The sequence below is a fragment of the Hemibagrus wyckioides genome, linkage group LG11 (assembly GCF_019097595.1).
Source record: "Hemibagrus wyckioides isolate EC202008001 linkage group LG11, SWU_Hwy_1.0, whole genome shotgun sequence".
Lineage (NCBI taxonomy): Eukaryota > Metazoa > Chordata > Actinopteri > Siluriformes > Bagridae > Hemibagrus > Hemibagrus wyckioides.
The window spans coordinates 8,295,764-8,320,954 of NC_080720.1; the positions used below are offsets into that span (position 1 = coordinate 8,295,764).

Below are 25,191 nucleotides of genomic sequence, written 5' to 3' on the forward strand. Positions count from 1 at the left end.
TCGGTGAGAAGAAAAGTGGACATATAGTTGGAATGGGAAAGTGGGCATATAGTTGGAATGGGAAAGTGGACATGCTGTGTATATACATATATACGGAGATGTACATGCACATATACATGAGTCTTCTTACCTAACTGCAAAAAAACCCCTGTTTTTTTCTTTATTGTTCCATAAAGATTATAAACAGAATAAAAGCATGTTTCATTCATTTTACTTCATTATGCAGGATGAAATCTGTAAGATTTTTTTTAAATCATTTATTTGGTTAAGCAAATTAATTAAAAAAAAATTATAATTTATTTATATGAATTTATAAGAGTTTTATATTTGACAGATTTTCACCAGTAATCCAGATTATCTTATCTGTACAGCTTTAAAGACAGATTTAAGGCTAGGTAGCATTTTCTTTTGTGCCTTTTTTATTTTCTTTTTAATTTTCTTTGACATTATACAATGATCTAGCTGCATAATTTAAAAAATATTAATGAGAAAGAAAGAAAGAAAGAAAGAAAGAAAGAAAGAAAGAAAGAAGACAATGTGAGAATGTTTGTCAGGTTTTGCAATGTTGATCCATTCCAAAAATATTTATTTATTTATTTATTTATTTATTTAGTGCTTTTTAATTAATTAATTAATTAATTAATTAATTTATTTATTTATTTATTTTTATTTTTTTATTTTGTGTTTTTTATTTATTTATTTATTTATTTATTTTGTGTTTTTTATTTATTTTTTGTTCCAGCCAGTGATTGCTATGAGACCAGCTTTTACTGTTCATTTCACTACTATATCTATGAGCTGATGTATAGATGGAGATACTGTATGTTGATTTATATTTGTGTACATATCGGTAAATCTATAGTTCAGGTCAGGCTGTAGCTTTCTCCTTATGTGTTGCCGCTCCTTATCATGTTCCTCTGTTTCTCCTGGATTTTTCTGCTCATTGCTCTCCACCATTTCTCTGCTCACTCATTAGAGAGACAAAGTGTTGCCTGAGACACTAAGAAAAATAGGAAGCAAAGGTTTTCGTGTGTGTACATGCGTGTGTGTGTGTGTGTGTACGTGTGTGTGTGCTTGCAAAAGAGTGAGAGGAAAAAAAAGTGGTTTTGTTACATTTCACTGTGTGCTGTAATCGAGCATGGTGTTTATTACGTGGCACTTTCTTAGCCAAGCTGCTTAACCCTATGAAGACAGGCCTTGCTTATAAACCAGGCATCACCCCATTATGGCGTAGTAAAAGCTTTTGGGGAAAATGAAATACTATTAAAAAGTGTCGAATAGCTTTTTACAGAATTCTTAAAGTTCCATAAGTAATTCCATTCTCCCGCTGACTTGTCTAACATGCTAAATGGTAGCTGGCAGGAATAAATCTTTGGGGTTTTTAGCGTTGGTGTGAAAAGGCAGTGTGCAGGAGCCGCCATGCAGAGTCCATCTTTTACTCAGCCCGCATGCATGCATGTCACCTCTGCCCAGCCACCCATAAAGCAGCATGATGGATAAATGAAGGGATAGAGAAATAAATAAAAGCCACACTTATTCTCTCCCTCCGCTTTCTCCTTCCGTCTCTTCTCTGATGGATATGTGAAAAAGATATAATGAATGAGACTTAAAGAGAAAGGAAAGGAGGGAAGGGGGGGGGATGGGGGAGGCGGGAGAGACGGAGGATATGATTTATTAGGCTGATAAAAATTCAGCCTTTGTTATTCCTTCATTTTTACATGTGCAGCTTATTAAGGAGCGCACCTGCCAGTGAAGGGAGTTTGTCAGAGCGGATGTTTGACTCTGCAGTGTGTGAGTAGGCAGGAGTACTGAGTTTTATGGCATTAGAGGTACTGACTGACTTGATCTCTGCTCGTTACTATTAAAACAGTTGGCCGTGTTTGATCTCGGGTACTTTTCCAGCTCGGATATAAAAGTACAGCAGATTTGTGCAGCAGCCTGGGAAAACCCTTCACTTATTATACTATATCTAGTTCTGAAAACGACATTCCTGTCTTTCCTGGACTGAAGTGTTTCGCGTTGGTACTGCATGTGCTAATAAAGTTAGGTTCAAACTTCTATAGTATAACCTACACTTCGTACAGAAAAACAATTGTTACTATTGTTGACAAATAGTGAAAAATTAGAAATAAGTTTAAGATAGGACACAAGTTCTCACTTTGACTATCAGTATCATCCACATCAGCCCCTGTCTCATCACCTGAGCTCAAATTTACTCATCTCCTTCCTCAGCACATCTCTGTTTCGTGGGCTAATAATCAATTCATCTCTTTACATGACTAAATGTCTTGTTTAAAACTTTCTGTACAGAGGATGTAAGCACTCTTCTTTGTTCTGAGGATGATATGGTGAGGCAGAAGCATTGCATGTGTTTTGACGGCTGGTATCTGAATTCTATCCAAAAAAAAATCATGATAATCACAGACTGGCTATTTTTACCACTGTGTTTGTTAACCTGGCTCCTTATCCACATGATCTTTGCAGGCAGATGCCAAAGGAAAGGTTAGAAAGTAGCCTAAATAAAAAATATTGTTTGGCAAAATAGTTTAATCACGGTCACAGTGTAATTCTGGTCTGGTGTCTGGTCAATAGGTTGATGCTCGTTAAGCAAAATGTCATTAGATTTAGATCAGTTCCATGTGATTACATTAATTTGCAGCCAGTGTGGTTTTAAAACTTTGTACTTGACGTGATCCATAAATAATGTAAATATTTTCACAATTAATTTTCTCCTTTAAGTGTGTGTGTTTATTTATTTATTTATTTAAATTAAATTAAATTAAATTAAATTAAATTAAATTAAATTAAATTAAATTAAATTAAATTAAATTAAATTAAATTAAATTAAATTAAATTAAATTAAATTAAATTAAAATGTTACCTTTTTTGTAATTAGAATATATATTTTGTCTCACTGACCATTTTAATTTCCTAAAACACTACTGTATAATGCAGTCTGCGAAGAAACGTTTGTTTTAGTATATAATAGAAATGCATTCAGGAATCACACTGTGATATTTTCTCATATTGGCCAGTTTGTAAATATCCACCTGTGCTTGTATCTGTTCCACAGGCCCGTTCTCTCTCTCGGTACGGAATCCGGCATCACAAAGGGTCATTAAAACCCGCTACAAGATTGACGCACGCAGAGCACACCTCCAGCACCACAACCACACCCTCTCCTACAGAGTCAAGAGAGTCCAGTCAGCTCGGTAAGGTGCACAATAAAGTCCACAGTTCTGCATTTTAATCGGCTGCGGGCTGCTATATACAGACCTCACTTCTTTCCTTTCAGTCACACTAGCACCACTAGTCCACTAATGTTTTCTACAGAATTATGTTTAATGACTTTTATTCTGCCATAAAAAATAAATGGTGTGTGAGTGTGTGTCCTTCAGCCCACATGCAATCTTAGTCCACCATAACCAATTACAGGCCTGATTAAAGCCTCTCTGTTGACACGCTGCATTTTTTTAATTTTTTTTAACAGACTCTAGGAAGGAGCATAATAAAACATTAACTAACTGGCTGGCCTTAATAACACTACGAGATATAAGCACCTCATCACCACTAATATTATGACAGGAGGAAGGTGCTGCTCGTCACAGTAATCTATTACTCACACCATAAACATGTTGCTATGATACACTCCATGCCCATGTGGGAATACATGGCTTTTTTTTGTGTAAATAATAGCTTTTAATGGTCACCGTCTGGAACGAGTACATCAGAGGGACAGCTCATGTTGGACATTTGGGGGACAAAGTTAGGGAGGCCAGATTAAGATGGTTTGGCCAGAGGGAGAGTGAGTATATTGGTAGGAGAATGTTGGACATGGAGCTGCCAGGCAGGAGGCAAAGAGGAGGTATATGGATGTAATAAATGAGGATATGAAGCTAGTGTTGAGGATGCAGAAGATAGGGATAGGTGGACAGAGATGCTTCGCTGTGGCGACCCCTGAAGGGAAAAGCCGAAAGAAGAAGAAGAAGAAGAATGGTCACCGTCTGCTCAGGTTGAGTTCATAACACTGTTATTGTGCTCTATGAAAGGCTTCACGTAATTGAGTGGAATCACAATGCTGTTAGCTTTCACAATGTTTCATATCGTTTTAGAGAGTCAGTGGATTCTCTATTTCCCCTTGCAGTTTGAAGAAGTAGAGAGTGAAGCGTCTGAATAGACAATGGTGAGAATATCCAGCTTGATATAAATATGTTTAATTTTGTTCTGGAAAAAAAATTAGATTGGTGTTTTTGAGTGATTTTACACTACTTTTGGATTCTCGATTCTGATTCGTCAGAAGGAACAGATTAATTTTCTGTAACAGTATCTCTGAGAGTAGTGCCATCTGTGAGACAAATCACAGGTTTGTATGTGGCAATGATGCACTGGTAGCACCAACCAGTATACATTCTCTATATTAAGTTTATTAACTTTTTTAATAAACTTTATTTGTCAAATATACATAACAGCACAGTGAAATTCTTTCTCCACATATCCCATCCTTGGGAGTTGGGGTCAGAGCACAGGGTCAGCCATGATGCAGTGCCCCTGGAGCAGGGTGGGTTAAGGGCATTGCTCAAGGACCCAACGGTGGCAGCTTGGCAGTGCTAAGGCTTGAACCCCGGGCTTTTGGTCAACGACTCAGAGCCTTAACCACTTGATCTACCACCGCCCCTAGGATTATTATACAGTACATTGTGCAAAAATAACAGGATTGTAACCCAGCAGGGTTCTTGTAAACATATATACACTTACGCAATAGCAGCAGTTGAAACTGTATGGTCTGCAGAGTGATTACAATGTTATTACAATTTTATTAATGCTAAGGGTTTATAGTTAGATCAAACGTTAGTCAAAAGTTAGTTTCTGTATTCACGTTATGCCACGATAAAACAGTCATTCCTTCTCCAACCCCTTTTTTGTGTTCTGCGTGCTGCCCTCAATAGGAACGTCTGCTGAATATAATGGTAAGTAGGGTAAATAGTCATCTTACCAAGAATGTACTAGCTGGCACATCACTGCTCGGGACAGAAACACACCAATCAGAACATAACCCGTGTCTGACACTAGTGACTGTGGGAAATCACATTTGCTTAATGGCACGAATGAATCAGTCTTCCACACGGGTGTAAATATTTTACACCCAGTGTTATCTACAGAGAAAAGATGATCTCTACAGTAAATTATTCTCCCCCCATTCCACCCCCACCCCACCCAGACGCACCCATGTAGAAAAGAGAGGCTGTATGTCATGTGTTACAGCTTAAGAGCACTGTTCACATTTAAATAAAATGCTTATTATTTTCTTTCTTTCTTTCTTTCTTTCTTTCTTTCTTTCTTTCTTTCTTTCTTTCTTTCTTTCTTTCACATCCGCTTAGTCTCTTTTCTGTCCTTTTTTTTTGTTGTTGTTCATATACACCTATTTTTCTTTGTTCTGAGAATTCGGCTTACCTGGATAATCAGATATTGCATGCTAGGATGCAATCCTGCTAGAAAAAGTGTTCGTTTGTTAGAGAACATAAGCTTCATCAGGAGAAAGAAAAGGAGGTGATGGAGTGGATTAAATTGGTATGACAGAGGGGTGTTTGACTGGATATGAAGGTCTGGTGTTTAGGTTTTGCTAGAAACTTACATGCCGATAACGATCTTGGTTTTAATCTCTGTCAGAACATTACTTACTGCTATAACCACCATGACTCAAAATGTGTATCGAGTACACATTTCGGCTACAGACACTGGTTTTTAATAAAATGGTGAAGCCAGTTCTCCACAAGTGATTACCACAGATGATCTTCCCAGCCATCAGTTATATACTTGATAAAATGTGAAATAAAAATAGATTGTCAGTTTGTTGCCTGTTCTCTGAGGTTGCCTTTTGTGCTTCATGTCCAGTGCACAACCCTGACACTGCAATATCCTAGGATGACAGCTGTAGGGTGCATAGGGCCAGATCAGGGTAAGACTTGTTTGATGATCATAGCTTTCTGATTTCTAGCTAAAATCATGAAAGTCATTACACTCAAATGAAATGTATAGTTAAAAATCAGTAAAGTAAGGAATCCTTTGAGAGCTACAACAACAAGCTTCTGAGATTTGTAGACGAAGTTGGTGGAGAATTTGTCTGATTTTTTTTTTTTGGAGCCGAATGGCTTCAGAAAATATGAGGACATTTCCAGTATTTTGCAGCGATGCTTCCTGGTTTTTGTGGTGCATTGTGGGATTGTTTACAGCCCCACTGGAAGGATTTTGTGAATGAGACAGCTCTTGAAATAGGCGACCTGTCTACTGAACTAGGGAGCTGATTGAGACGCAGCCTGAGACACTAGACTCTTTAAAAGAACCTCAATAACTTAAGACACTGGTGTCATCGTTACCTAAAAGGACTGGTAGTACAATTATTTATGGCCAGTAGAGACAAAATTTTATGAATTTTTTTTTGCTTAGATTTATTCAGATATATTTGCCTGCACTGAAAAGAAGAGACAATCTGTTTACTGTGGGGTGGTGGTATCTCAAGTGGTTAAGGCTCTAGGTTGATCAGAAGATCAGGGTTCAAACACCCAGGCACTGCCAAGCTGCCACTGTTGGGCCCCTGAGCAAGGCCCTCAACCCACCCTCACCTGCTCCAGGAGCACTGCATCATGGCAAACCCTGTGCTCTCACCCCAACCCTCCAAGGATATGGGATATGCAAAGAAAGAATTTCACAGTGCAGGAATGTATATGTGACAAATAAAGGCTACTTAACTTACTGTTTTACTAAAAACACACTCAAAACCGAAGCCAAAGGGACAGTTGATGGGGCAGTCCCAGATTCTGTTTAAGCCAAAAAAAAAAAAGACCATTCAAGACATTGCTATTGTTAGACTATTTTAACCGTGCAGTTAATTCCTGATAAACAGCAGCAAAGAATGTTAACAGTTAACAGCTATTTAAGGCTGCACTGTTAAAACACATAAATTGGTGTAATGAGTATGCAAAAAATAAATCTGTGCATCATATTACACACATACCAGCTCTTAAAATACACTGTTCTGGACAGTAGATGTTCATGTTTCTGGGTGATATTGTCGATTGTGAAACTGAAAGTGTGCAGCAGTGAAGCTTGTGTCCATCCACAAAAAGACTATTAAAGGAGCAATATTATTTGCGAAGAGGCAGGTGAACACATTGGAAATTAGTCGTAATGAAGAACGAAACTGGAGGGCAGCACGGTTGGAAAAGTGGCACGCGCTGGTATAAGGAGAGATGATGGGGTTGAAATGCACCCATGATACTCATTTCTCTTCCATCTTCCTTGCTCTGGATGTAGGACACTATGTTGCAGCAGCATCTAGGAGGTCAATAGTGTCAGAAGAGTTGAACAGCTGTTTTTTACTCCTGCCTAAGAGTTTGTGACAGACACAAACTCTTAATCTGAACTGGAATAACTGCATATTGTATTGCTATAATGCTGAATTATATTGACTCCTGAATCTAAAATCTTTATAGTTGCAGTTGCATTATATAATTACGTATTCAAATCCTTTACTGGCAGAATTGAACGACAGATTATCAACTTAGACTAAGATCAATGTTGTTTTTCTCCTCTGCCAAGGTTAAAATTATTTCCCCTGTTTATCAGGCGTGCGTGAGAGAGACGGTGGATAGAGTTCGGCTTGACAAAACACCAGCGTATTCTTTGAAGAGCCTGATGATGCGTATTTCAATTAGTGCTGAGTATTTAATAGGTCCCCGGTGATTTTGAGCCAGATTTCAGTTCAAATCAAAAGCATTTGGCTTCAGGATAAAAGTGCATTTAGGGTTTTTTTTGGGGGGGCAGCTTTGGCATGTACTTGGCTTCATTTGTTTAATTCAGATTTTGTGAGACAGTGTGCTTGTTTCTGGGCTGAGCATTGAGCTCTGGTGACTTATCACTCTTCATTTAGCTGCCTGCAATAAATATTGATTCATCAAGGGATTTTCAATTTGAACCGCTGTGACGCTGCGTGAAATATTACAAGAGAGGGAAATGAGCAGCAGAGGGAGAAGAGAAATGTATGGAGATGCTCCGTGCTTAAAGGAAAGCATGTTCTCTCTTTGAGCATGGACACGCATCAGTGCATCTATAGCCACCCTCATCCAGTGCGATAGAATTTGTATTTCTTGTGGATGTGTAGAGTTTAGATCTGAGTTAGCGCATTAGCTCGGTATTTATTTTCTTGTTTTAAACCACTTTTGACATTCTCAGCACATCCCCTGTTAGCACACACACACACACACACACACACACACACACTAAGCAGGGACAGTGTAGTCCCCGGCCCCAGTGCAGTGACCCAGTATGTGTTAGGGAGAGTGGGAGTGTGCAGTCAGCAGTGAACGCTGCACAAGTGATTGAGTGTTTAGGGTGGCTGCGTGGGGGAGGAATGGCCCTCGTAAATCCTGACCACCACCAGAAAATAGATATAATCTCAACATTAACTACATTAATAGTAGCAGGAGTTGAATTAAGAAAGCCGTAAAGTATGGACGCGGAGGCATAAATTACCCAAGCGTACACACACACACGCACACACACACACGCACAGCCTTTCCCCTCACACACTCTTCCCATTCTCTTTTTCTTCTTTGTCTTGCTCTTTTGCCATTTCATCTCTGTCTCTTTGCATTAAATTGCCGCTCATTCTCTCTCTTGGCACTATTTTGTAGATCAATTCTTGGACAAGTGTTTTCCAATCTGTTAATAACATCCAGATTGTGTTATTTATTTTTAAAATGAATCTCTGCTTCACATTCTAAGCATGTAGCGTTTAGCGATCGTACACAAGCAAAAAAAAAACAGTGCAGACTTCAGGTAGGCTTCGGGTCAGGAGAAAGTTTTACACTTATAGATGCTCTTGCTTTTTCGTCGCAATCTTTACACACACACACACACACACGTATGTATAGAGTGTGGGTGGATTGGCTGGCGTGGCCCTCATCACGTTTAGTGCTCTTGTATTGATCAGTACAGGATGTGGGAGAGAGTCGGTAATAAACCTACTACTGCGCTTTTCTCTCTTCCAATTCTCTCCATCACCTCTGCATCCCTCTCTTCTGGTTATCTGCAGAGAACAAAGGCTAGTTCTTAAGTATACAGAGATGCAGAACAGGAGGATGGGACAAATATTCTGTAAATACTGCATGTGTATAACATGCAAGCTCAAGAAGGAAGATCTAAAGGGGAAAAACTTGCCATGGGAAGCAAGGGGGTTGTTTTTTTTTGCTGGAAAATGTTTTATTTAACCCCCTTTAAATTCAGATTTATAATGTTATTAGGCACATACACAACCATACACCATGAAATGCTTTTACAACAGAAAGTACAGGTACAGGTAGGAAAGGGAAATGTGTGTGTGTGTAGAGGCAGACACAATATGACTGTATTATTAACAAGTTATTAACAAGCAATTTTCAGTATAATATATGCCGTAGAAAATGACGCTTTAATGACGCTTTTTTTAATCATGGAATTTCAGAAAGTAAATCTATATAGATTATATGTCAGTACATTAGTAGGAATCCATCAAGAAGTGATAACCACACACTAGGAAATGTACTTTTATTTCAGTAGCCTTCCACACTAGTATGTATGTGGAGGTATGGAAAGATTGCATGCACAAAAAAATGGCCAAAATCTGCCTTTGCTGAGGAAAGACCAGTAAACTGTCATGGATTAAACAGCTATAAATCTGACAAACCTTTCAGTTCCAGTTCCAGCCCGAGCTAATCTGCAATGTGGAGAGGTTAGTCTTACATCAAATTACAACACATAGCTTCAAGCAGTCCTTAGCCTTAAAAACTGCATGAATTCTATTAAACGTACAGAATATGAACCATTTATTACTTTTACTGCAAACAGTCTAGGAATGGACTGATTAACTAAGTGTCCAGGACAAGCAAAGTTTTTCATATAATATGTAGCCTTGTTTAAACATTTCCTAATCCCTCCGCCTCGTTAGCTGAAGCAAGCTGGTTGCTGGTAAATTCTAGGTAAATTCCTTACAATGAGCAAATGACGGACAATCTCGTCATAATCAGGACTATGTACGTAAGTGGAAAGTATGATGAGAATCAAAAAGCAAGATAAAGTTCCTCGCTTACTACATGGTTCCCGTGGTTAAACTCGTGTTTAAACATACTGACGGGGAAAAAAAAGCTAGCTAGACTTAGTATAGAATAATACATTTTTACGTTGCACCCCAGCTTATAGCTGAAACACTGGCCAACAACCTGCAGGCTTGCTTGGGTTTTCTTTTGTCTGTAAAATCAGGGATGTAAAACGGACCCATTTCAACTGGCATATAGAAAAAAGGTACCAAGAGATTCGGCGAACACCTGAAAAATAGTGCATACATTTGTGTTAAAGTGAAAGGACATAAATAAGTAACACTGAATGTGTTGCTTTACAGATCAGCTGTGAATATGCACACAGGAATGAGGAAAACTGACCGAGGTTTAGAAAATGATTTCCTTTTTTTTAATGTCCTTAATGGTCATGATGATAATCAGATGATAATTATGTTAATCAAAACAATGCTTGAGCTCCAGTTGGGGCAAAAGTGTTTATCTTACTGTCAAGAGTTTAGACATTTTAACTGGACAGAAACCTGGCTTTAGCTACATATCTCTCCTGATGGGAGTGGTGTCTTTTCCGGGGTGACTCCATCCCCTCACAATAAATGGATTCATGAGGATGGAAATGATGAAAATCAAATCCTGTGGCCTTCATTCTCACCAGATATAACGTTTAGAACATTAGAACACAGATTTACGAGATACAGTGGAACCTCGGCATATGAATGCCCTACGAATTCTTGTCTTTAAGAATTGAAATTTTGCGAGCAATTTGCATCGAGATACGAACAAACCAAACCAAATGCCGACTAAGTTGCGAGTAAATCCGGGAACCGTTTAAAACTTGCGTCCGTGGAAAGCCGAACGAAACCATCCGAAGCGAGTTTATGAATTTCTTTTCAGTCAGTTTCAAAAGAATCATCCATTGGTATCCTATGTTGCCTCAAAAGCTATGTGATTTTTCATGCGTTTTTTTTTGTTGACAGACTGGTAGCATGAGTGGTCTGTTCTATTGTTAGCCCAAGCTTGGCGGCACGATTTCCTGTGAGGACCCTTGGAAATTGGTAATATTGGTAATATTTTATACAGTATTTCATATGGGACAATTTGTATGGCAATAGAACTCCCCTCCAGAACAAATTAAACGTGTATGCCGAGGTTCCACTGTAAACCTAACCCTGTTTCACCATCATCCAGCAGAGGGAATATCTTTTCAAAAGAACATCTTTCATCTGTTTCTCTAGAAGGGTTCCAGAGACTTGTAGGCTCTAACAAGCTGTTCTCATGGCTCGTGGTGGCTCATCACCTCACTAAGACACTTTCCCATCCCATCTTCATACATGTAACTACATAGTGGGGTGCAAACGTTTGTGTATCCTTAGGACAGAATGATGGAGAACTTGATAGCAGTAAGTTATTTCAGTGTTTGAGCTTTCACAGATGTTCTTCTATTATCACAAATACTAAGAACAGTCTAAAAATCTGTTATAAGTTTGAATCTCCCTTTGTGAAGGGAAAAAAAATCTTCTTCCTATAGACGGGTTTTGGATCCTCGGCACATTCCACATGCAGAAAAAACACATGAATTAGGCAATTAATTCCTCTGAATGAGAGAAATGAGTATCATGGGTGCATTTCAACCCCATCATCTCTCCTTATTCCAGCGCGTGCCACTTTTCCAACCGTGCTGCCCTCCAGTTTCGTTCTTCATTACGACTAATTTCCAACGTGTTCACCTGCCTCTTTGCAAATAATATTGCTCCTTTAATAGTCTTTAGCACATCGATACCACTTGATTCCTCCATTACCTAGTTTGCTTAAAGCAAAGAGCCATTGAAACAATAGAAATTAGCTAAATGAAGCTAGCTAGCCCATTTCAAGGGTAACTGTTTTTTTTTTTTCTTCCCCTCCCCCCCTTTTCCTCAGGATGAGCTTACTAATGCTTTCTCTGCAAACAAATAGGTCAGACAAGCATTATTGTGAATGCCCCGTGTGGCTTGCGAATTCTTCGCCGTCACCAAAACAAAAGTCACATCGTTAATCACCCTGCCGGAGTGCTGATTCGCCCTCTCCTTCATCTGTGCTCGTCCCACGGTCGAAACGCTCCACAGCACACACCCTCGCATGGACGCTCGTGTAAAACACACACACACACAAAACCAACATGCTCCCAGACACAATCGCACAAGCTTATTCAACTTCGCCATGCATGTTGATTGGGAGTGCGAGTGGTTCGCAGGTACATTTTGTCACACTCTTACTTCCTTCTACCTTTTTAGAAAGCACAGGGCATTTCTTTTTAGAAATATATTTCTAGCTTCACACACAGTAAGCCCTGATATGGAGCTGGCTATCTCCTTGTTATTTTTTATTATTTTATATATATATAATAAAATAATACATAAAAAAAGGAAATGACAAGATGGATTGTCTTTTTGGCGGACACAGGTGTAAACCATTCAGTCTTGCTGATTGTTTGCTTATTGTTGCCCCTTAAATGTGCCAGGTAGCAGCAGAAAGGGAGATTTGTGTCTACTGGGAGTGATAGTTTGCTATAATAGGTTTTATTTTGACAGTATGATTTAAAAGAACAAATGCACTTATGTGTTTTAGTCAGTTCAGTAAAATGAATAATGCACTTACGCAGCAATATATTAGCAATTCATATCTGTACAGAGTATGCACCACTTCCCATGCCTTTTATTTTTTTTTCTTTCCTTTAAAGCATAGCTTTCAGAGTCAATACAACGCACCTGTATTTCATCTTTTCTCTTTCTGTCTCGCCGAGGCTCGTCAGTGTTTGATGGCCGGCTGTAAAACCTTTGTAGATCAAAGGTCATCAGGAACGAGGTCATTTCCTCTCTAAATCAGCTCCGGCTCTAGCGTTACATTAGCGCGCGTCCCATTAAAATGATTTTCGGGCCCTGTTGGAAAGTTACACGTGATGTTGTCACAGTTCTAGGGTATGTGAGAGTTCGCCTCCTGCTTGAACTCAGAGCTCAGGCCAACTTTCCTGATTATGATCCAACAGCTTTTCAGGATGAGCCGCTGAAGGAATCGGTGCTCCCACACGTAGGGTTTGTATAAGGTGGTAAAAAAAGTACTAAAAATAATATTTAACATGAATTGTTATGCCTCAAGGCTGTTATTCACTCAGGGGATTTGGTGGCTTAGTGGTCAAGGCATTGGAATGTTGTGAGCTCAAATCCCAGGTATACCAAGCATCCACTTCTGGGCCCTTGAGCAAGGCCCTTAATCCCCAATTGTATAAAACGAGAGTCACTCTGGATAAGGGCGTCTGCCAGATGCCGTAAATGTAGTTGTCTTCTACAATGCGGTTAACACAAGGCCCATAGACCCTATATTTCTTTAAGATAAAATTTTTGCATTTTTTGTGGTCAGTCATAGGGGTCATTTGCTGCAAAATTATGCAATGTTATTATAGAATTTATTTTTAATAAGTTATTTTATAAAAAATATAACATAACTTTGGATTTTCTGAAAGCAAGTCAAGTCAAAGCTGTGCATTTCTGCTGCAGCTTGTCATAGTGCCACACACACACACACACACACACACACACACACACACACACACAGGGAGCTGTTCCTGTGAAAGGTTAACTGCTGTCCATGTTCCATGTCCGTGTCATGGCTGCATTAGTCTGTGTTATGGCTCTTTGGCTCGAGGTTGTCCTGTTAAAGCCTCTGTGGGGGCAGCGACTGTTCTCCTGTTATCTGTCATTATGGATCCCACGGCTACAGTCACTTAGCTAGCGAGAACCCGTCTAAGTTATGAGCCGTGTCGGATGTGTAATCTTCCAGACAAAGGCAAGCAGAAATGGTGTGGCTCGGCCCTCTCACTACGTCTGCAGCTGTATGTTTTAGCCCGTCTACGGGTGTATTTATTTTTTATTCAATTTTCCTGTGTGTGTGTGTGTGCGCCCACAGTTTGTGGGTAGATTGGGTTTGACCATGGCAATAGAGTGTAGAGGAAAGGCTCCTGTATTGGGTGCAGATTGATGTTAGATTTAATTTACTGTTGGGTGTATAAATGGGTTCAGAACATGTGGGGCAAAGTTCATGTCTTCTAATACAGAGTAGATTAGCTTTCGTACCTGCTCTTCTCTCACTCTGCTTTCTTCTTCTTCTTCTACCTCGCACATGCTCTACACTTTCTCCTTGTCCCTATGCATGCATGCAGTAAGAGGAGATTTTAGTAAAGTCACAAGAAATTACTTGTGCTTTTTCTTTTTTAAGCACTGATATTTTGGATAGCACTTCATAAAGGCTTTGCTGCTTTGTTTACATCTTTGCCGATGCCTGTGGTGCGAAAGGGTGGCGTACGCTGTAGTTACACCATCAGGGTGCAACACACCGTGAACATGCATTGATTCAAAAAATAAATAAATAAATAAATATTAAATAGTCTGGGCCTTTTTTTGTTCCTAACCTGCCCTTTTCATAGAAGGCAGGAGTGGAGGTACCAGAAGGCGCAATCAACCATTTAGCAAAATTCAAAGGTAGCTCCGCCCCTTCTGCTGTGTATTACAAGCCCTGACTGATGAGTGGAAAAAATTGTTCAGCTACAGTTTTAGCACATCATCTGGATATTAATAGTACATTAGTATTACACATTACATTACATCCCTTGGCAAGCTATTTGGGTGCAGCTACTAAATTTCATGTGTCACACAGAAAGAGTGCCTGATATCTGACAGATGTAAGAGAATGACATGACATGAGAGGTCATGTTTAGATAAATGTATAGGTATTTAGTTACGCTCTGATGTAATCACGTGAAGGTGCAGTGGGTAGGAGTGTGTGAGAGAAGAGGGAGGAAGCAGGAAAGGTAGAATGAAGAAAGTGTGCACGTGTGTGAGCGTTTGCAGGGCAATCTCCCTGCTCTGGCCTCCTGCCCTGGCAATTATCTCAATGATTTCCTTCTCTTTTCAATTCTCTCCATTTCCACCCTGCCGTCCCTTCCATTAGAGGAGCAATTTACCAGAGTGGTGTGACACGGGAGCCAGGGAGGTGGGAGGTGTGAGAGCGAGAGGCAGAGAGAGAGAGGGGTGGGAGATGGTATGAAGGAAGTGGAGAGGCAATGCAAAATGAAAAGCTTTTCAGATTGTAGCTGTGCAAAATATATACCACACGTTAATCACTGATCCCAGAAGCACTTATCTCCTTTTTCTCTCTTCTTGCTCACGTTTCTTTCAGATTTCTGTTACAGTCTCGCCTGCGTGCAACCCCAGACAGGCAGTGGAGAGGGCGGGGCATACGGTGGATCGGCGGGGCGCTCTACAGAGTCTCGGCCAATAAGCTTTCCCGCACACATTCTCCTAGCACACCGTCCAACAGACCAGGTAAAGCATTCTACAAATATTGTGCGTGTGTCCAGCAAGAGCAACAGGACAAGAATCACATCAAGCGAGTGTGTGTGGGTGTCCATCTAAAATAGTAAATCTGTCATCAGTCAACAAAGAGGGAGGGAAATGTACAGAGCGCTCGAGATTAAAGCATTTCATCCCATTTCAAAACACACAACTCTCCTCTCTTCTTCATCCCAACGTAACACACACTTCTTATGTTCACACGGTCCCTTTTTTTTTTCCATATGCTTCTCAGTACATCACTACTGTATGTTTTAGGGTAGTATTTGTTCAATTAGCTATACTGCATCAGAAACATGCATTTCTTGGAAAGCTAGTAGTTCAACTTTGTATCTTTCAGCAGGTAAAGAGATGAAAAAGGGGTTATGAAGCAGCACTTTCATGGTGTTATAATGTTATGGCTAGCTGCTACAAGAGAAGAGACAAGCCATTATTTAAAGCAGTCCCATGCTGTGTTTATCAAGTCAGGGGTGTTGACACCATAAATATGCAAATAAGAATGTTTACTCTGAGTTTAGGAATGTACAGTCAGATTATTAATACCTAGGAATTATTCTTAGCCCTGAGTAGTACAAGCAGTATGAATCATGAAACAAGATAACCCAGAATTCTGTTTATCCAGGGTTTACAATCGCCCAAGGGGAACTATTTGAGTGTGAAAGGCCCTAAAGGGGTTTTCAAAATGTTTGTAAAACACACACACACACACACACACACACACACACACACACAAATAATTTTGTTATTTTTCTTTCATGCTTTTTAAAATATTCCTTTATAAATTTTTAGATATTTTAAATAGCACTTTTTAATACTCGTATCCTTATAATAATTATCTGTATAAAATAAATAAATTTTCAGTACAAAGAAATGTTGTCTGTCTTTGACTTAATGACATTTAAACAAATGCATAATAGTGAATGATTTTTTTAAATTTTTTTTCATCCTTAAATTCAGGAAAGTTGTTCAGTCCTCAAGAAGTACCGTTTGGCAGTAGCACATTTAGGACCTCCAACACACGGCATGTGGCCAGGTTAGTGTGAAAAGTGAACATCCCTTATCTCACTCGAATCCTAGCTCTTCTCCACCTGCCTAAGGATGTAAACTAATTATTATAAAATGCTTTAGGTTTGAGTTAGGTTTGTGTGTGTGTGTGATTTTTGTTCCTTGGTCCAGCACTGATTCAAGTGTAAGACCCTCACTGAGGAAGTGAGTTCATTAAGGGCCATGCTCCAGTTTTCAATCTGTTTGTGTTCGTTCTCTCAGTCGGGCGGTGCAGAAGAGTCTGGCCATCATTCGCCAGGCTCAGCAGAAGAAACAGCAGGCCAAAAACTACTGCATGTACTACAACCGCTTTGGCAAGTGTAACCGTGGCTCTGCCTGCCCTTACATCCATGATCCGGAAAAAGTTGCCGTTTGCACCAGGTACCTTCACAGACTCACATTCACTATTTATTTTATTTTATTTTATTTTATTTTATTTTATTTTATTTTATTTTATTTTATTTTATTTTATTTTATTTTATCTGCATATATTTATTTTGATTCATTTTTTTTTTTTGCTTATTTTCCTATTTGTCTTTAGGATCTTTTTTTTTTCCCAAAGAGGTATTCAAGCTCTTCCTGTTGTGCAAAAAATAGGAAAATATTTACACCAATATTTATATCACATTCCACCATCAACGATTATTTTCCCTATAACAGCTCATCCCATCCTGTTTTATTCTCATACATCAGCAATGTTTCAGCGATTTTCTTCAATTAAATGATGTGAAGAACGATGTGTTTTGTTTAAGTTCCATGGTTCATATTATTTAATACTTATTCTATAATAATGTTTAATATTTATGTCTAATAACAGGAACTGACTAGATTCTCACTTATGTTAAATCAGCATTAATCAGTTTCTCCCTCATCAGCCTCTCTTTCTTGACCGTAATAAGACAGAAAAGAAACTGGTCTGAAAGCATAAAGTTGCAGCTTTGCGTCTGATTGTTACAAAACAAGAAACCCGGGAAGGTCACGAAACTTTCTCTTTTTTATTAGCTCTTCATGTGAAGCATCTGCCATACAAGTCCCTGTGTAGTTACTATAGAAATGTTCAAGTGCATTAATATAAACCTGTGATTTGCCTTTCAGCTGCAATTACTGTCAGACCTGCTGTTATAGCCACTTAATCAAAACATTCTGACCAATCAGATTTGAGAATTCAACAGCACTGTGGTCAGTGCCACTCAATCTTTAATATACCGCACACTTATTGACGGTATTTATATATACTTTTATAGGCTTTACTGTATTGTGTGAGCCATTTTTAAGCTCTCTGGACTGTGTGAAAATCCTGGTGTATGATTGATTTGCAGGTTTCTTAGGGGAACGTGTAAGCAGACAGACGGGACGTGTCCATTCTCTCACAAAGTGTCCAAAGAGAAGGTGAGTCATCATTGGCTAAGTTACAGGTCCCTTGTCCAGTACCCAAGTTCTGTCCATACTTGAGGAAAATAAGATTTCATCATCATTTCAACATCCACCATTTTTCTTTGTAGATTCAGACTCAGTCGTATAAACTGTGGAAAGCAAAAGAACCGGGTTCAGGTTCAGACAGAAACCAGGATGTGTGTATCCCAGAAATGATTAAAAGTATGCATTTAAGTATGTGAGTATCGATTGCAAGGGAGCAAGTTTGCAAGAAAATGTCGTGAGTGAACTGAGCGGCTGGAGTCAGGTTAAGGTCAGTACATGCTCGCCTGTCAGGTGTTAATTTAAGGTCTTATGGCAGATTAGAAATTCGGATCGTGGATTATTGTGGTGTATTATGATCTATTTGAACGATTGGCCCCTCAGATTCCCGTGTCACATATTTGGCAACCGATGCCATGGATATAAGAGAGGAGGGATCAGTATTGAGTGAAGTATGCGACTTCAGAGAATCGTGTTAATCGAAATGTCCCAGAGATGACCTATATGTTCCCACTTTTTTTTGTGCACAACCAGGAAGCATGCGGGTACAAATACTAGCCCTAATCATGCATGTCTTATTCCAGGTTTTGGCAACTGTTTTTACTGCATCAAAACCTTTTTTGTTTTCATAGTTAATACGATGACAATATTGAAAAAATCTTGTGTATATATTATGAGAACGTTTTACCTCACATTACACTGTCACCCTCGTGGCAGATGGAGATGACGTTCTTGGTTGAACCATACATATTAACAGCTGCATATTTTAGTTTTATTTATCGATCATTTCTACTTCATCAGAAAACATTGTCCTGTGCCAAACTCATTGAATTGAAAGCTCACTGAATATGATTTGAATGATTAGCATACAAGACAAAGGTTTTCTCACTTTAAAATCTTAAAGATGCTCGTTATGGCATTATGCAGTTGTGGGAAAAAGCATAGTATGCGTTAAAATACAGAATATGTATTATTAATACATGTTATATGTCAAGTCATCAAAGTCACCTTCCTGTGTTTGCATCATAAATGAGTCGATTCGGTAATTCCAGGCGTAACTCACTGAAAAGATGAAGATTCTCCTTGGGTGAATGTTGTGAACAAAATGAATGGAGTTTTCAGAAATCATGACCGAGAGCAGGTGTTTATTTTGGCTTCATTTTAAAATGGTCTGGATGTAACTGCAGAAAAACATGAAGTTGCATTAAAAAAAAGTACAAAACTACAGAATAATCTCAGTTTACATTTCTTTGGGTTCCTTATATGGTTGATCAAAACACCACCAAGAAGGGAAGGGAAGGGAAGGAAGGAAGGAAGGAAGGAGGGAAAGTGGGGAAGGAGAAAAGTGGGAAATGAAGGAAAGTAGGATAGAAGGAAAGTAGGAATGAAGGAAAGTAGGATAGAAAGAATGAAGGAAAGAAGGAATGAATGAAAGTAGGAAAGAAGGAATGAAGGAAAGTAGGATAGAAGGAAAGTAGGATAGAAGGAATGGATAAACGAAGGAATGAAAGTAGGATAGAAGGAATGAAGGAAAGTAGGATAGAAGGAATGGATAAATGAAGGAATGAAAGTAGGAAAGAAGGAATGAAGGAAAGTAGGATAGAAGGAATGGATAAATGAAGGAACGAAGGAAAGTAGGATAGAAGGAATGAAGGAAAGAAGGAATGAATGAAAGTAGGAAAGAAAGAATGAAGGAAAGTAGGATAGAAGGAATGGATAAACGAAGGAATGAATGGAAGTAGGAAAGAAGGAATGAAGGAAAGTAGGATATAAGGAATGAAGGAAAGTAGGAAAGAAGAAATGAAGGAAAGTAGGAAAGAAGGAATGAAGGAAAGTTGGAATGAAGGAATGAAGAAAAGTAGGGAAGAAATAATAAAGGAATGAAGGAAAGTAGGAAAGAAGGAATAAAACGAAAGAAGGAAAGGATCCTGTTCTTCCACAATCCAACCAATAGATTAATCAGAAAAGTGACTTAGATATGAATGTATTATTTAGATAATTGTTAGCTGCAGCCTTCCTGTTACTTTGTAGGGTTTTAAATGGATAATCTGACCCGGATACTGTAGACATACGACCTAAATATATAAAGACCGTGATGTTCATACTGAATATCCTTTCAGCACAATTAGTACTGTTTCCCAATAGAAATAATTAATAATTCCACCGTAATCCCTCATAATCCTATTGCTTTGTGTCACCCAAAACACACAGAATGTTTTTATCTAAGGGAATTTTTTTTCTTGTCATTGTCCAAGTCTATTCTTCTGTATTTCTATAAACCTGCTTTGAGCAATATCTATTATATGCACAATATCTAAAGCCTTATACAACTAAACATAAATTGAGTTCATTTGTCTGTCCTAGAGTGCTTTCACCAAGGGTGCAGAGTTTATTCTGTTTGAATGAAACCCAGGTTTTCTCCATCAGTGCAGGTTGTTATACCTTACATCATTAAAACAACCCGAGTTTGAGCGAAAAAGAGATTTGGCCCAAATGCGAGAAGAGAAGAGAAGAGAAGAGAAGAGAAGAGAAGAGAAGAGAAGAGAAGAGAAGAGAAGAGAAGAGAAGAGAAGAGAAGAGAAGAGAAGAGAAGAGAAGAGAAGAGAAGAGAAGAGAAGAGGTGCAAACGGAGCCAAAGGAGAGCTCATTATTGCAAAATATTGATATTTGGACTGATGGTTGAAAAATAAAATAAATGCTGGATATCATGCAAAATATTTGAAATTAGAAATTTCTATCATTAGCTTAGCTTTTATTAGCGCTGACTTGGTGTTCTCCATGCTTGGTTCATGTTCTTAATTCCTTTAGATTTGTTAACCCCCCATTGATTTAGATTGATTTGTTAAACAAATAAATCTAAACAAATTTTGGTCTGATTTGGAATAATAAGCACGTAAGCATCTTTTAGTTGAACAAGTGTGTCTTTCTGTAGAATGAAGAAACTGTTATTTTCCTCGGTGAGTTTTCTGAATGGTTTCCGCTTGCAGGTCACCCTTAAATTTCATTTTGAAGCAAATGCAAGAGGTATAAAGTTTTGTTTTTAATTATTATATTTTAATAAGGACCTGCAGACACTCAGGGATACTGCTTTTATTCCACAAGGATATAATGCACATGTGCACACACACACACACTCACACATATACAGTTGTACTAGTTGTTTACTTGTTAGTCTGTGTTCTATAACAAGCTTGAAGAGATTCACATTACTTGACCATATGTGCGTGTGCATATCTAAAGACCAAGCTCATGACGTATATATTTCTTAGAAGAGGTGTTCCTGAGGGAAATGGGAGCTGGTTTACACAAATGAGAACACTGTTTGCATTCTGGCTTGGGGCATAATCTAAAGATTTCCCCTAAGACTTCCTTCGCTTGCTGACAGGCAGACACCTGTCTCACTTGTTGTTTGTCTGGCAGAAAATAGCTGTCCCTCCGAGAGTCTTCACTTTCCTTAGGAATCCACAAACACACTCCCTCACAAGCACTTGTTGAGACTTTTGCTCATGTTGCATCCAGTGGCCTCGCTCACTCTCATTCACTCTCACACCCACTGCACCTGTGACGGTCGTCATCCTCCCTTTCGCTAAGCGTCATGCAGGCCAGCTGGCAGCCCATCTTAAAGGAGCAATGTCACCTCCTTGTGGGGCCCATCTGCCGGTCGTAACCCTCTCCCTATCCCTCTTCTCCCCCTTCCTCTGTTCTCTAGCTGAATTTATCCCTGCTCCTTATTTCACATGTATATCCAAAGAAGCATGGCTTGAGTTCGGGAATGAAATCGAAACCAGTCGAGTACATTTCTCACCCCTCCCACCAATCAGCACTCGAACGCGTTCCGAAACTGGACTCCTCGTTCTCCCCACCCCTCTTGACCGCCGGCGGAGATGTAGAGTGCCCAGTCCTGTCCTCTGCACATAAACACGTCATACGAGTGTTACAAGCCCCTGCTTGGGTAAATATTTCTGTAGCAGTTAATTAGACAGAAATGATATGACCCTCATTGAGATGAGATTCCACATAAAGAGGCTCCGATTACCCTCGCTCTGGTCTTGCTGCCCCACTCCCCCCTGCGTCTATTTCAAGCTCGGAAAAAGCTCGATCACACTTTTTCACACACTCGATTATTCATACATGCAGATAATATTCACAAACTCGACGTCTGCAAAATTACTTCATTAACGTGTCAATGACACGCGCGTATTTACCGATTCGGCATTAGGAGTGTGAATACGAACACGTATTTTGACAAGTAGTTCATACATAATCATTGCAGCAAACACGCATGTTAGACAAGCTTGCAAACACGATACGGCTTCTCGTGTACAGACAAAAAAAAATGTATGAATAAGACATGCCTGCTGTTTCTTTCTTTTCTTTTCTTGCCTATGAACCTCTTGCTTGGCCTCCTGTCCTTCAGACGCTGCTTTGACAGTGTTAAACAGCGTATTAAATAACCATGATGTGTCTCTATCTCTCCATCCATTTAATCATTTGCTATCTCCATGTCTCTCTTTAGATGCCTGTGTGTTCGTACTTCTTGAAAGGAATCTGCAACAACAGTAGCTGCCCGTACAGCCACGTCTACGTGTCTCGTAAAGCGGCCGTGTGTCAAGACTTCATCAGGGGCTACTGTCCTCAGGGAGAGAAGGTAACACACTCACTCAGCACTGCAGCATGCCCGACTCTCAACGCACACGCCCAATAAAGTACTTTTCCTGGCACGCATGCATCTTATAGGTGACTGGCTTAAATGGTGCCCATGATGACAGCACTGAAACATCATCAGGCTGTATTATGTTGTACACTCAGGCAGGGGGAATTATAGGGCTGCAGCTAACAATTATTTAGATGTTTGTTTACTTTTTGCATAAACATTTTTCTGTAGAATTTCCAATGTATCAAACGAATTCATAGAAACGAAATACCAATAGTTTTTTCTTTGTAGCTTGACATTTATATTGATAGCTTTGCATTAAAAATATCTCCATATCATGTAAAGCTAATAATATACATATGATATTCAGCAGAAATAAATATCTAAGCATTTGATATGATTAGGTTTTCTGCAAGGAATTTGTTCTTTTTAAACATTTATGAGTCTTCAGTGTCAGCACTCTCTAGCATGTTTTCTCTGATGGGGTTTTTTCCAGAGGAGAGGATTTCCGGTTTCTCTATAAAATGATAAGCTTTTTTGTTTTGTTTGTTTGTTTGTTTTATTGCTTGTCATAGAGACAGAAAAATATATGTTGATGAGGGAATGGTTAGGATGCTGTAATGTAAGTGATATCAGGAAGTAAACTGTCTTTTGGACATACGTACATTTGTGTCTGTTTGCTAAACATTATATCGTTACGTCGTATAATTATTTTAAAATGAAATGGTTTTTGCTGTTGTGTCTCGGAGCAAGTCCTATCTGTTTCGTCCTTTCTTTTTGTTTTGCTTTCACGCTCACCTCTCTTTATCTTTGTCCCTTTGTTCATTTTATCCCCTTTTTTTTCCCCCCTTCCTCTCTTTCCCTGTTTGTTCATCTTTGCTTTTCCTCCGTCGTAACAAATGCATTGTCTCACTGTCAGGGCTCATTTAAATATTTGGGGTGAAACGCGAATATATAAAGAGAGAGATATTAATATTTATTCTATTAGCCGAAGTGCTTAGGTCTGTAATTTTGCGCCGTCCCAAAAGCACTGTCTCAGATATGATGGATAGCACGCTGTAATTATGGACGTGAAAAACTGCTGATGACGGCAGTACAGACGAGAGGCCAGCGATGGATATGCCAGCGGAGCAAGGGTTAAAGCACACTCTCATCCTCTCCATTTCTCTCCCCCTCTTTTTTTGCCCCCCCCCTTCCCTTCATCTCTCTTCTGCTGCCTTGCCTTTGCTGTCTACCTCTCAGTCTTTAGTTCACACTGTCTGTCTTTTCTCTGGTATTCTGCCCTTTTGGCATTTCATCTCAATCACTTCTCCATTCCATTCTTTTTCGTCTGCCTCATCCCACATTAACTGCATCTCTCTCTCTCTCTCTCTCTCTCTCTCTCTCTCTCTCACTCATTGTCTTTTTTGAGGTGTTTTCATAGCTTGTATTGCAGTTTCTCTTTCACTCTTAATCTCTCTATGTGTATCTCTCTCTCTCTCTCTCTCTCTCTCTCTGTCTCTCGCTCTGTAATGTAAAATTGTGAAATGTGCTGACTCGTTCTGCTTTGTGGCCAGTAGAAAGCTCTTCTAATAGGCCCCAGAGACTTCCCAGCCTACCTTAAATCAAGTGGAAAATTGTTAACTTGTGCTGGTATAAAGATGTTCCATCCACTCCTCTTTTTTTTTTTTTTCATGCATCTCCTTTCCTCTTTTTCACTGCTTTTATGTAAATGAAAATGTATGGGAGAGCTGGGATAGCCCAGACACGGGCTTTCATGTGTTTTCTTTGCTGAAAGAGGCAGCAATTCACATCACAGTTAATGAACCTTCTCTTAGTGTCCACCTAACAACAGCCTTATTCTTTCTTATTACTTCGCCACCTGCTTCAGTAGATCTGAGCGTTTCTGACTGCCCTCTGTCACATATACACATCCGGAGGTGACGTTATATGGAGCAAAGGTTTTAAAGTAGCGGTTGTGAAAAACTGCAGGCAGGAGTTAGATTTTATTACTATTATTAATTTTTTATAATAGCACAGACCTGATGGTAGTTCCTGCTGCAAGACCAGTTACAGGTTTCTATTAATGTGCTCCTTTTAATATGATATCATTTCTATAGTAACAGCTTAGCTGAGACCTGCATGGTGGACGGTCCACTTATTACAAAAAAAAAAGTGTAATAATAAAAATATGTCGAACCCTAACCCTAGGCTTGGTGAAACTTTAATGTTTAGTCATTAAATATACATTTAGATAACGCTTTTGGAAGGAGTCTCCAATGTCAGTGTCTGTGCCACAGGAAAGTCTTCAGGGAAGAGCTTTGTGGTTTCTCAGTAACCTGACAAGCTGAAATTGCTGCTCTTAACCACCAGAGATGCAAATAAAGAAAAGCTGGAGAGGGAACGACTGTTTATAGCTGCTATAACACAAGTGATAATAGGAGCTAACTTACTTTATTGGTGTTGCGTAACATTATCTATAAATAAAGACAAATATGGCGTGAATCTTTAATAAATGAAACGGTTTGCTGTGATCTAAGAGGGCTACAGGAAGAAAACGCTTCAGGATGTAGAGTCAGTGGAAAATAATCAACTTCAGGGTGGAAAGAGT

General features: G+C 39.2%; 1 protein-coding gene across 1 annotated transcript in view; it reads left to right on the plus strand.

Annotated features, from left to right (window-relative positions):
* The window catches only part of zc3h3 (zinc finger CCCH-type containing 3), a 67,063-nt gene that overhangs the window by 34,726 nt on the left and 7,146 nt on the right, over nt 1–25,191 (plus strand). Inside the window, exons 4-9 of the mRNA XM_058402629.1 lie at nt 3,074–3,212; nt 15,315–15,460; nt 16,445–16,520; nt 16,754–16,912; nt 17,851–17,920; nt 22,464–22,595. Coding sequence (XP_058258612.1) covers nt 3,074–3,212; nt 15,315–15,460; nt 16,445–16,520; nt 16,754–16,912; nt 17,851–17,920; nt 22,464–22,595 — 722 coding nt within the window. The remainder of the gene's footprint in view (nt 1–3,073; nt 3,213–15,314; nt 15,461–16,444; nt 16,521–16,753; nt 16,913–17,850; nt 17,921–22,463; nt 22,596–25,191) is intronic.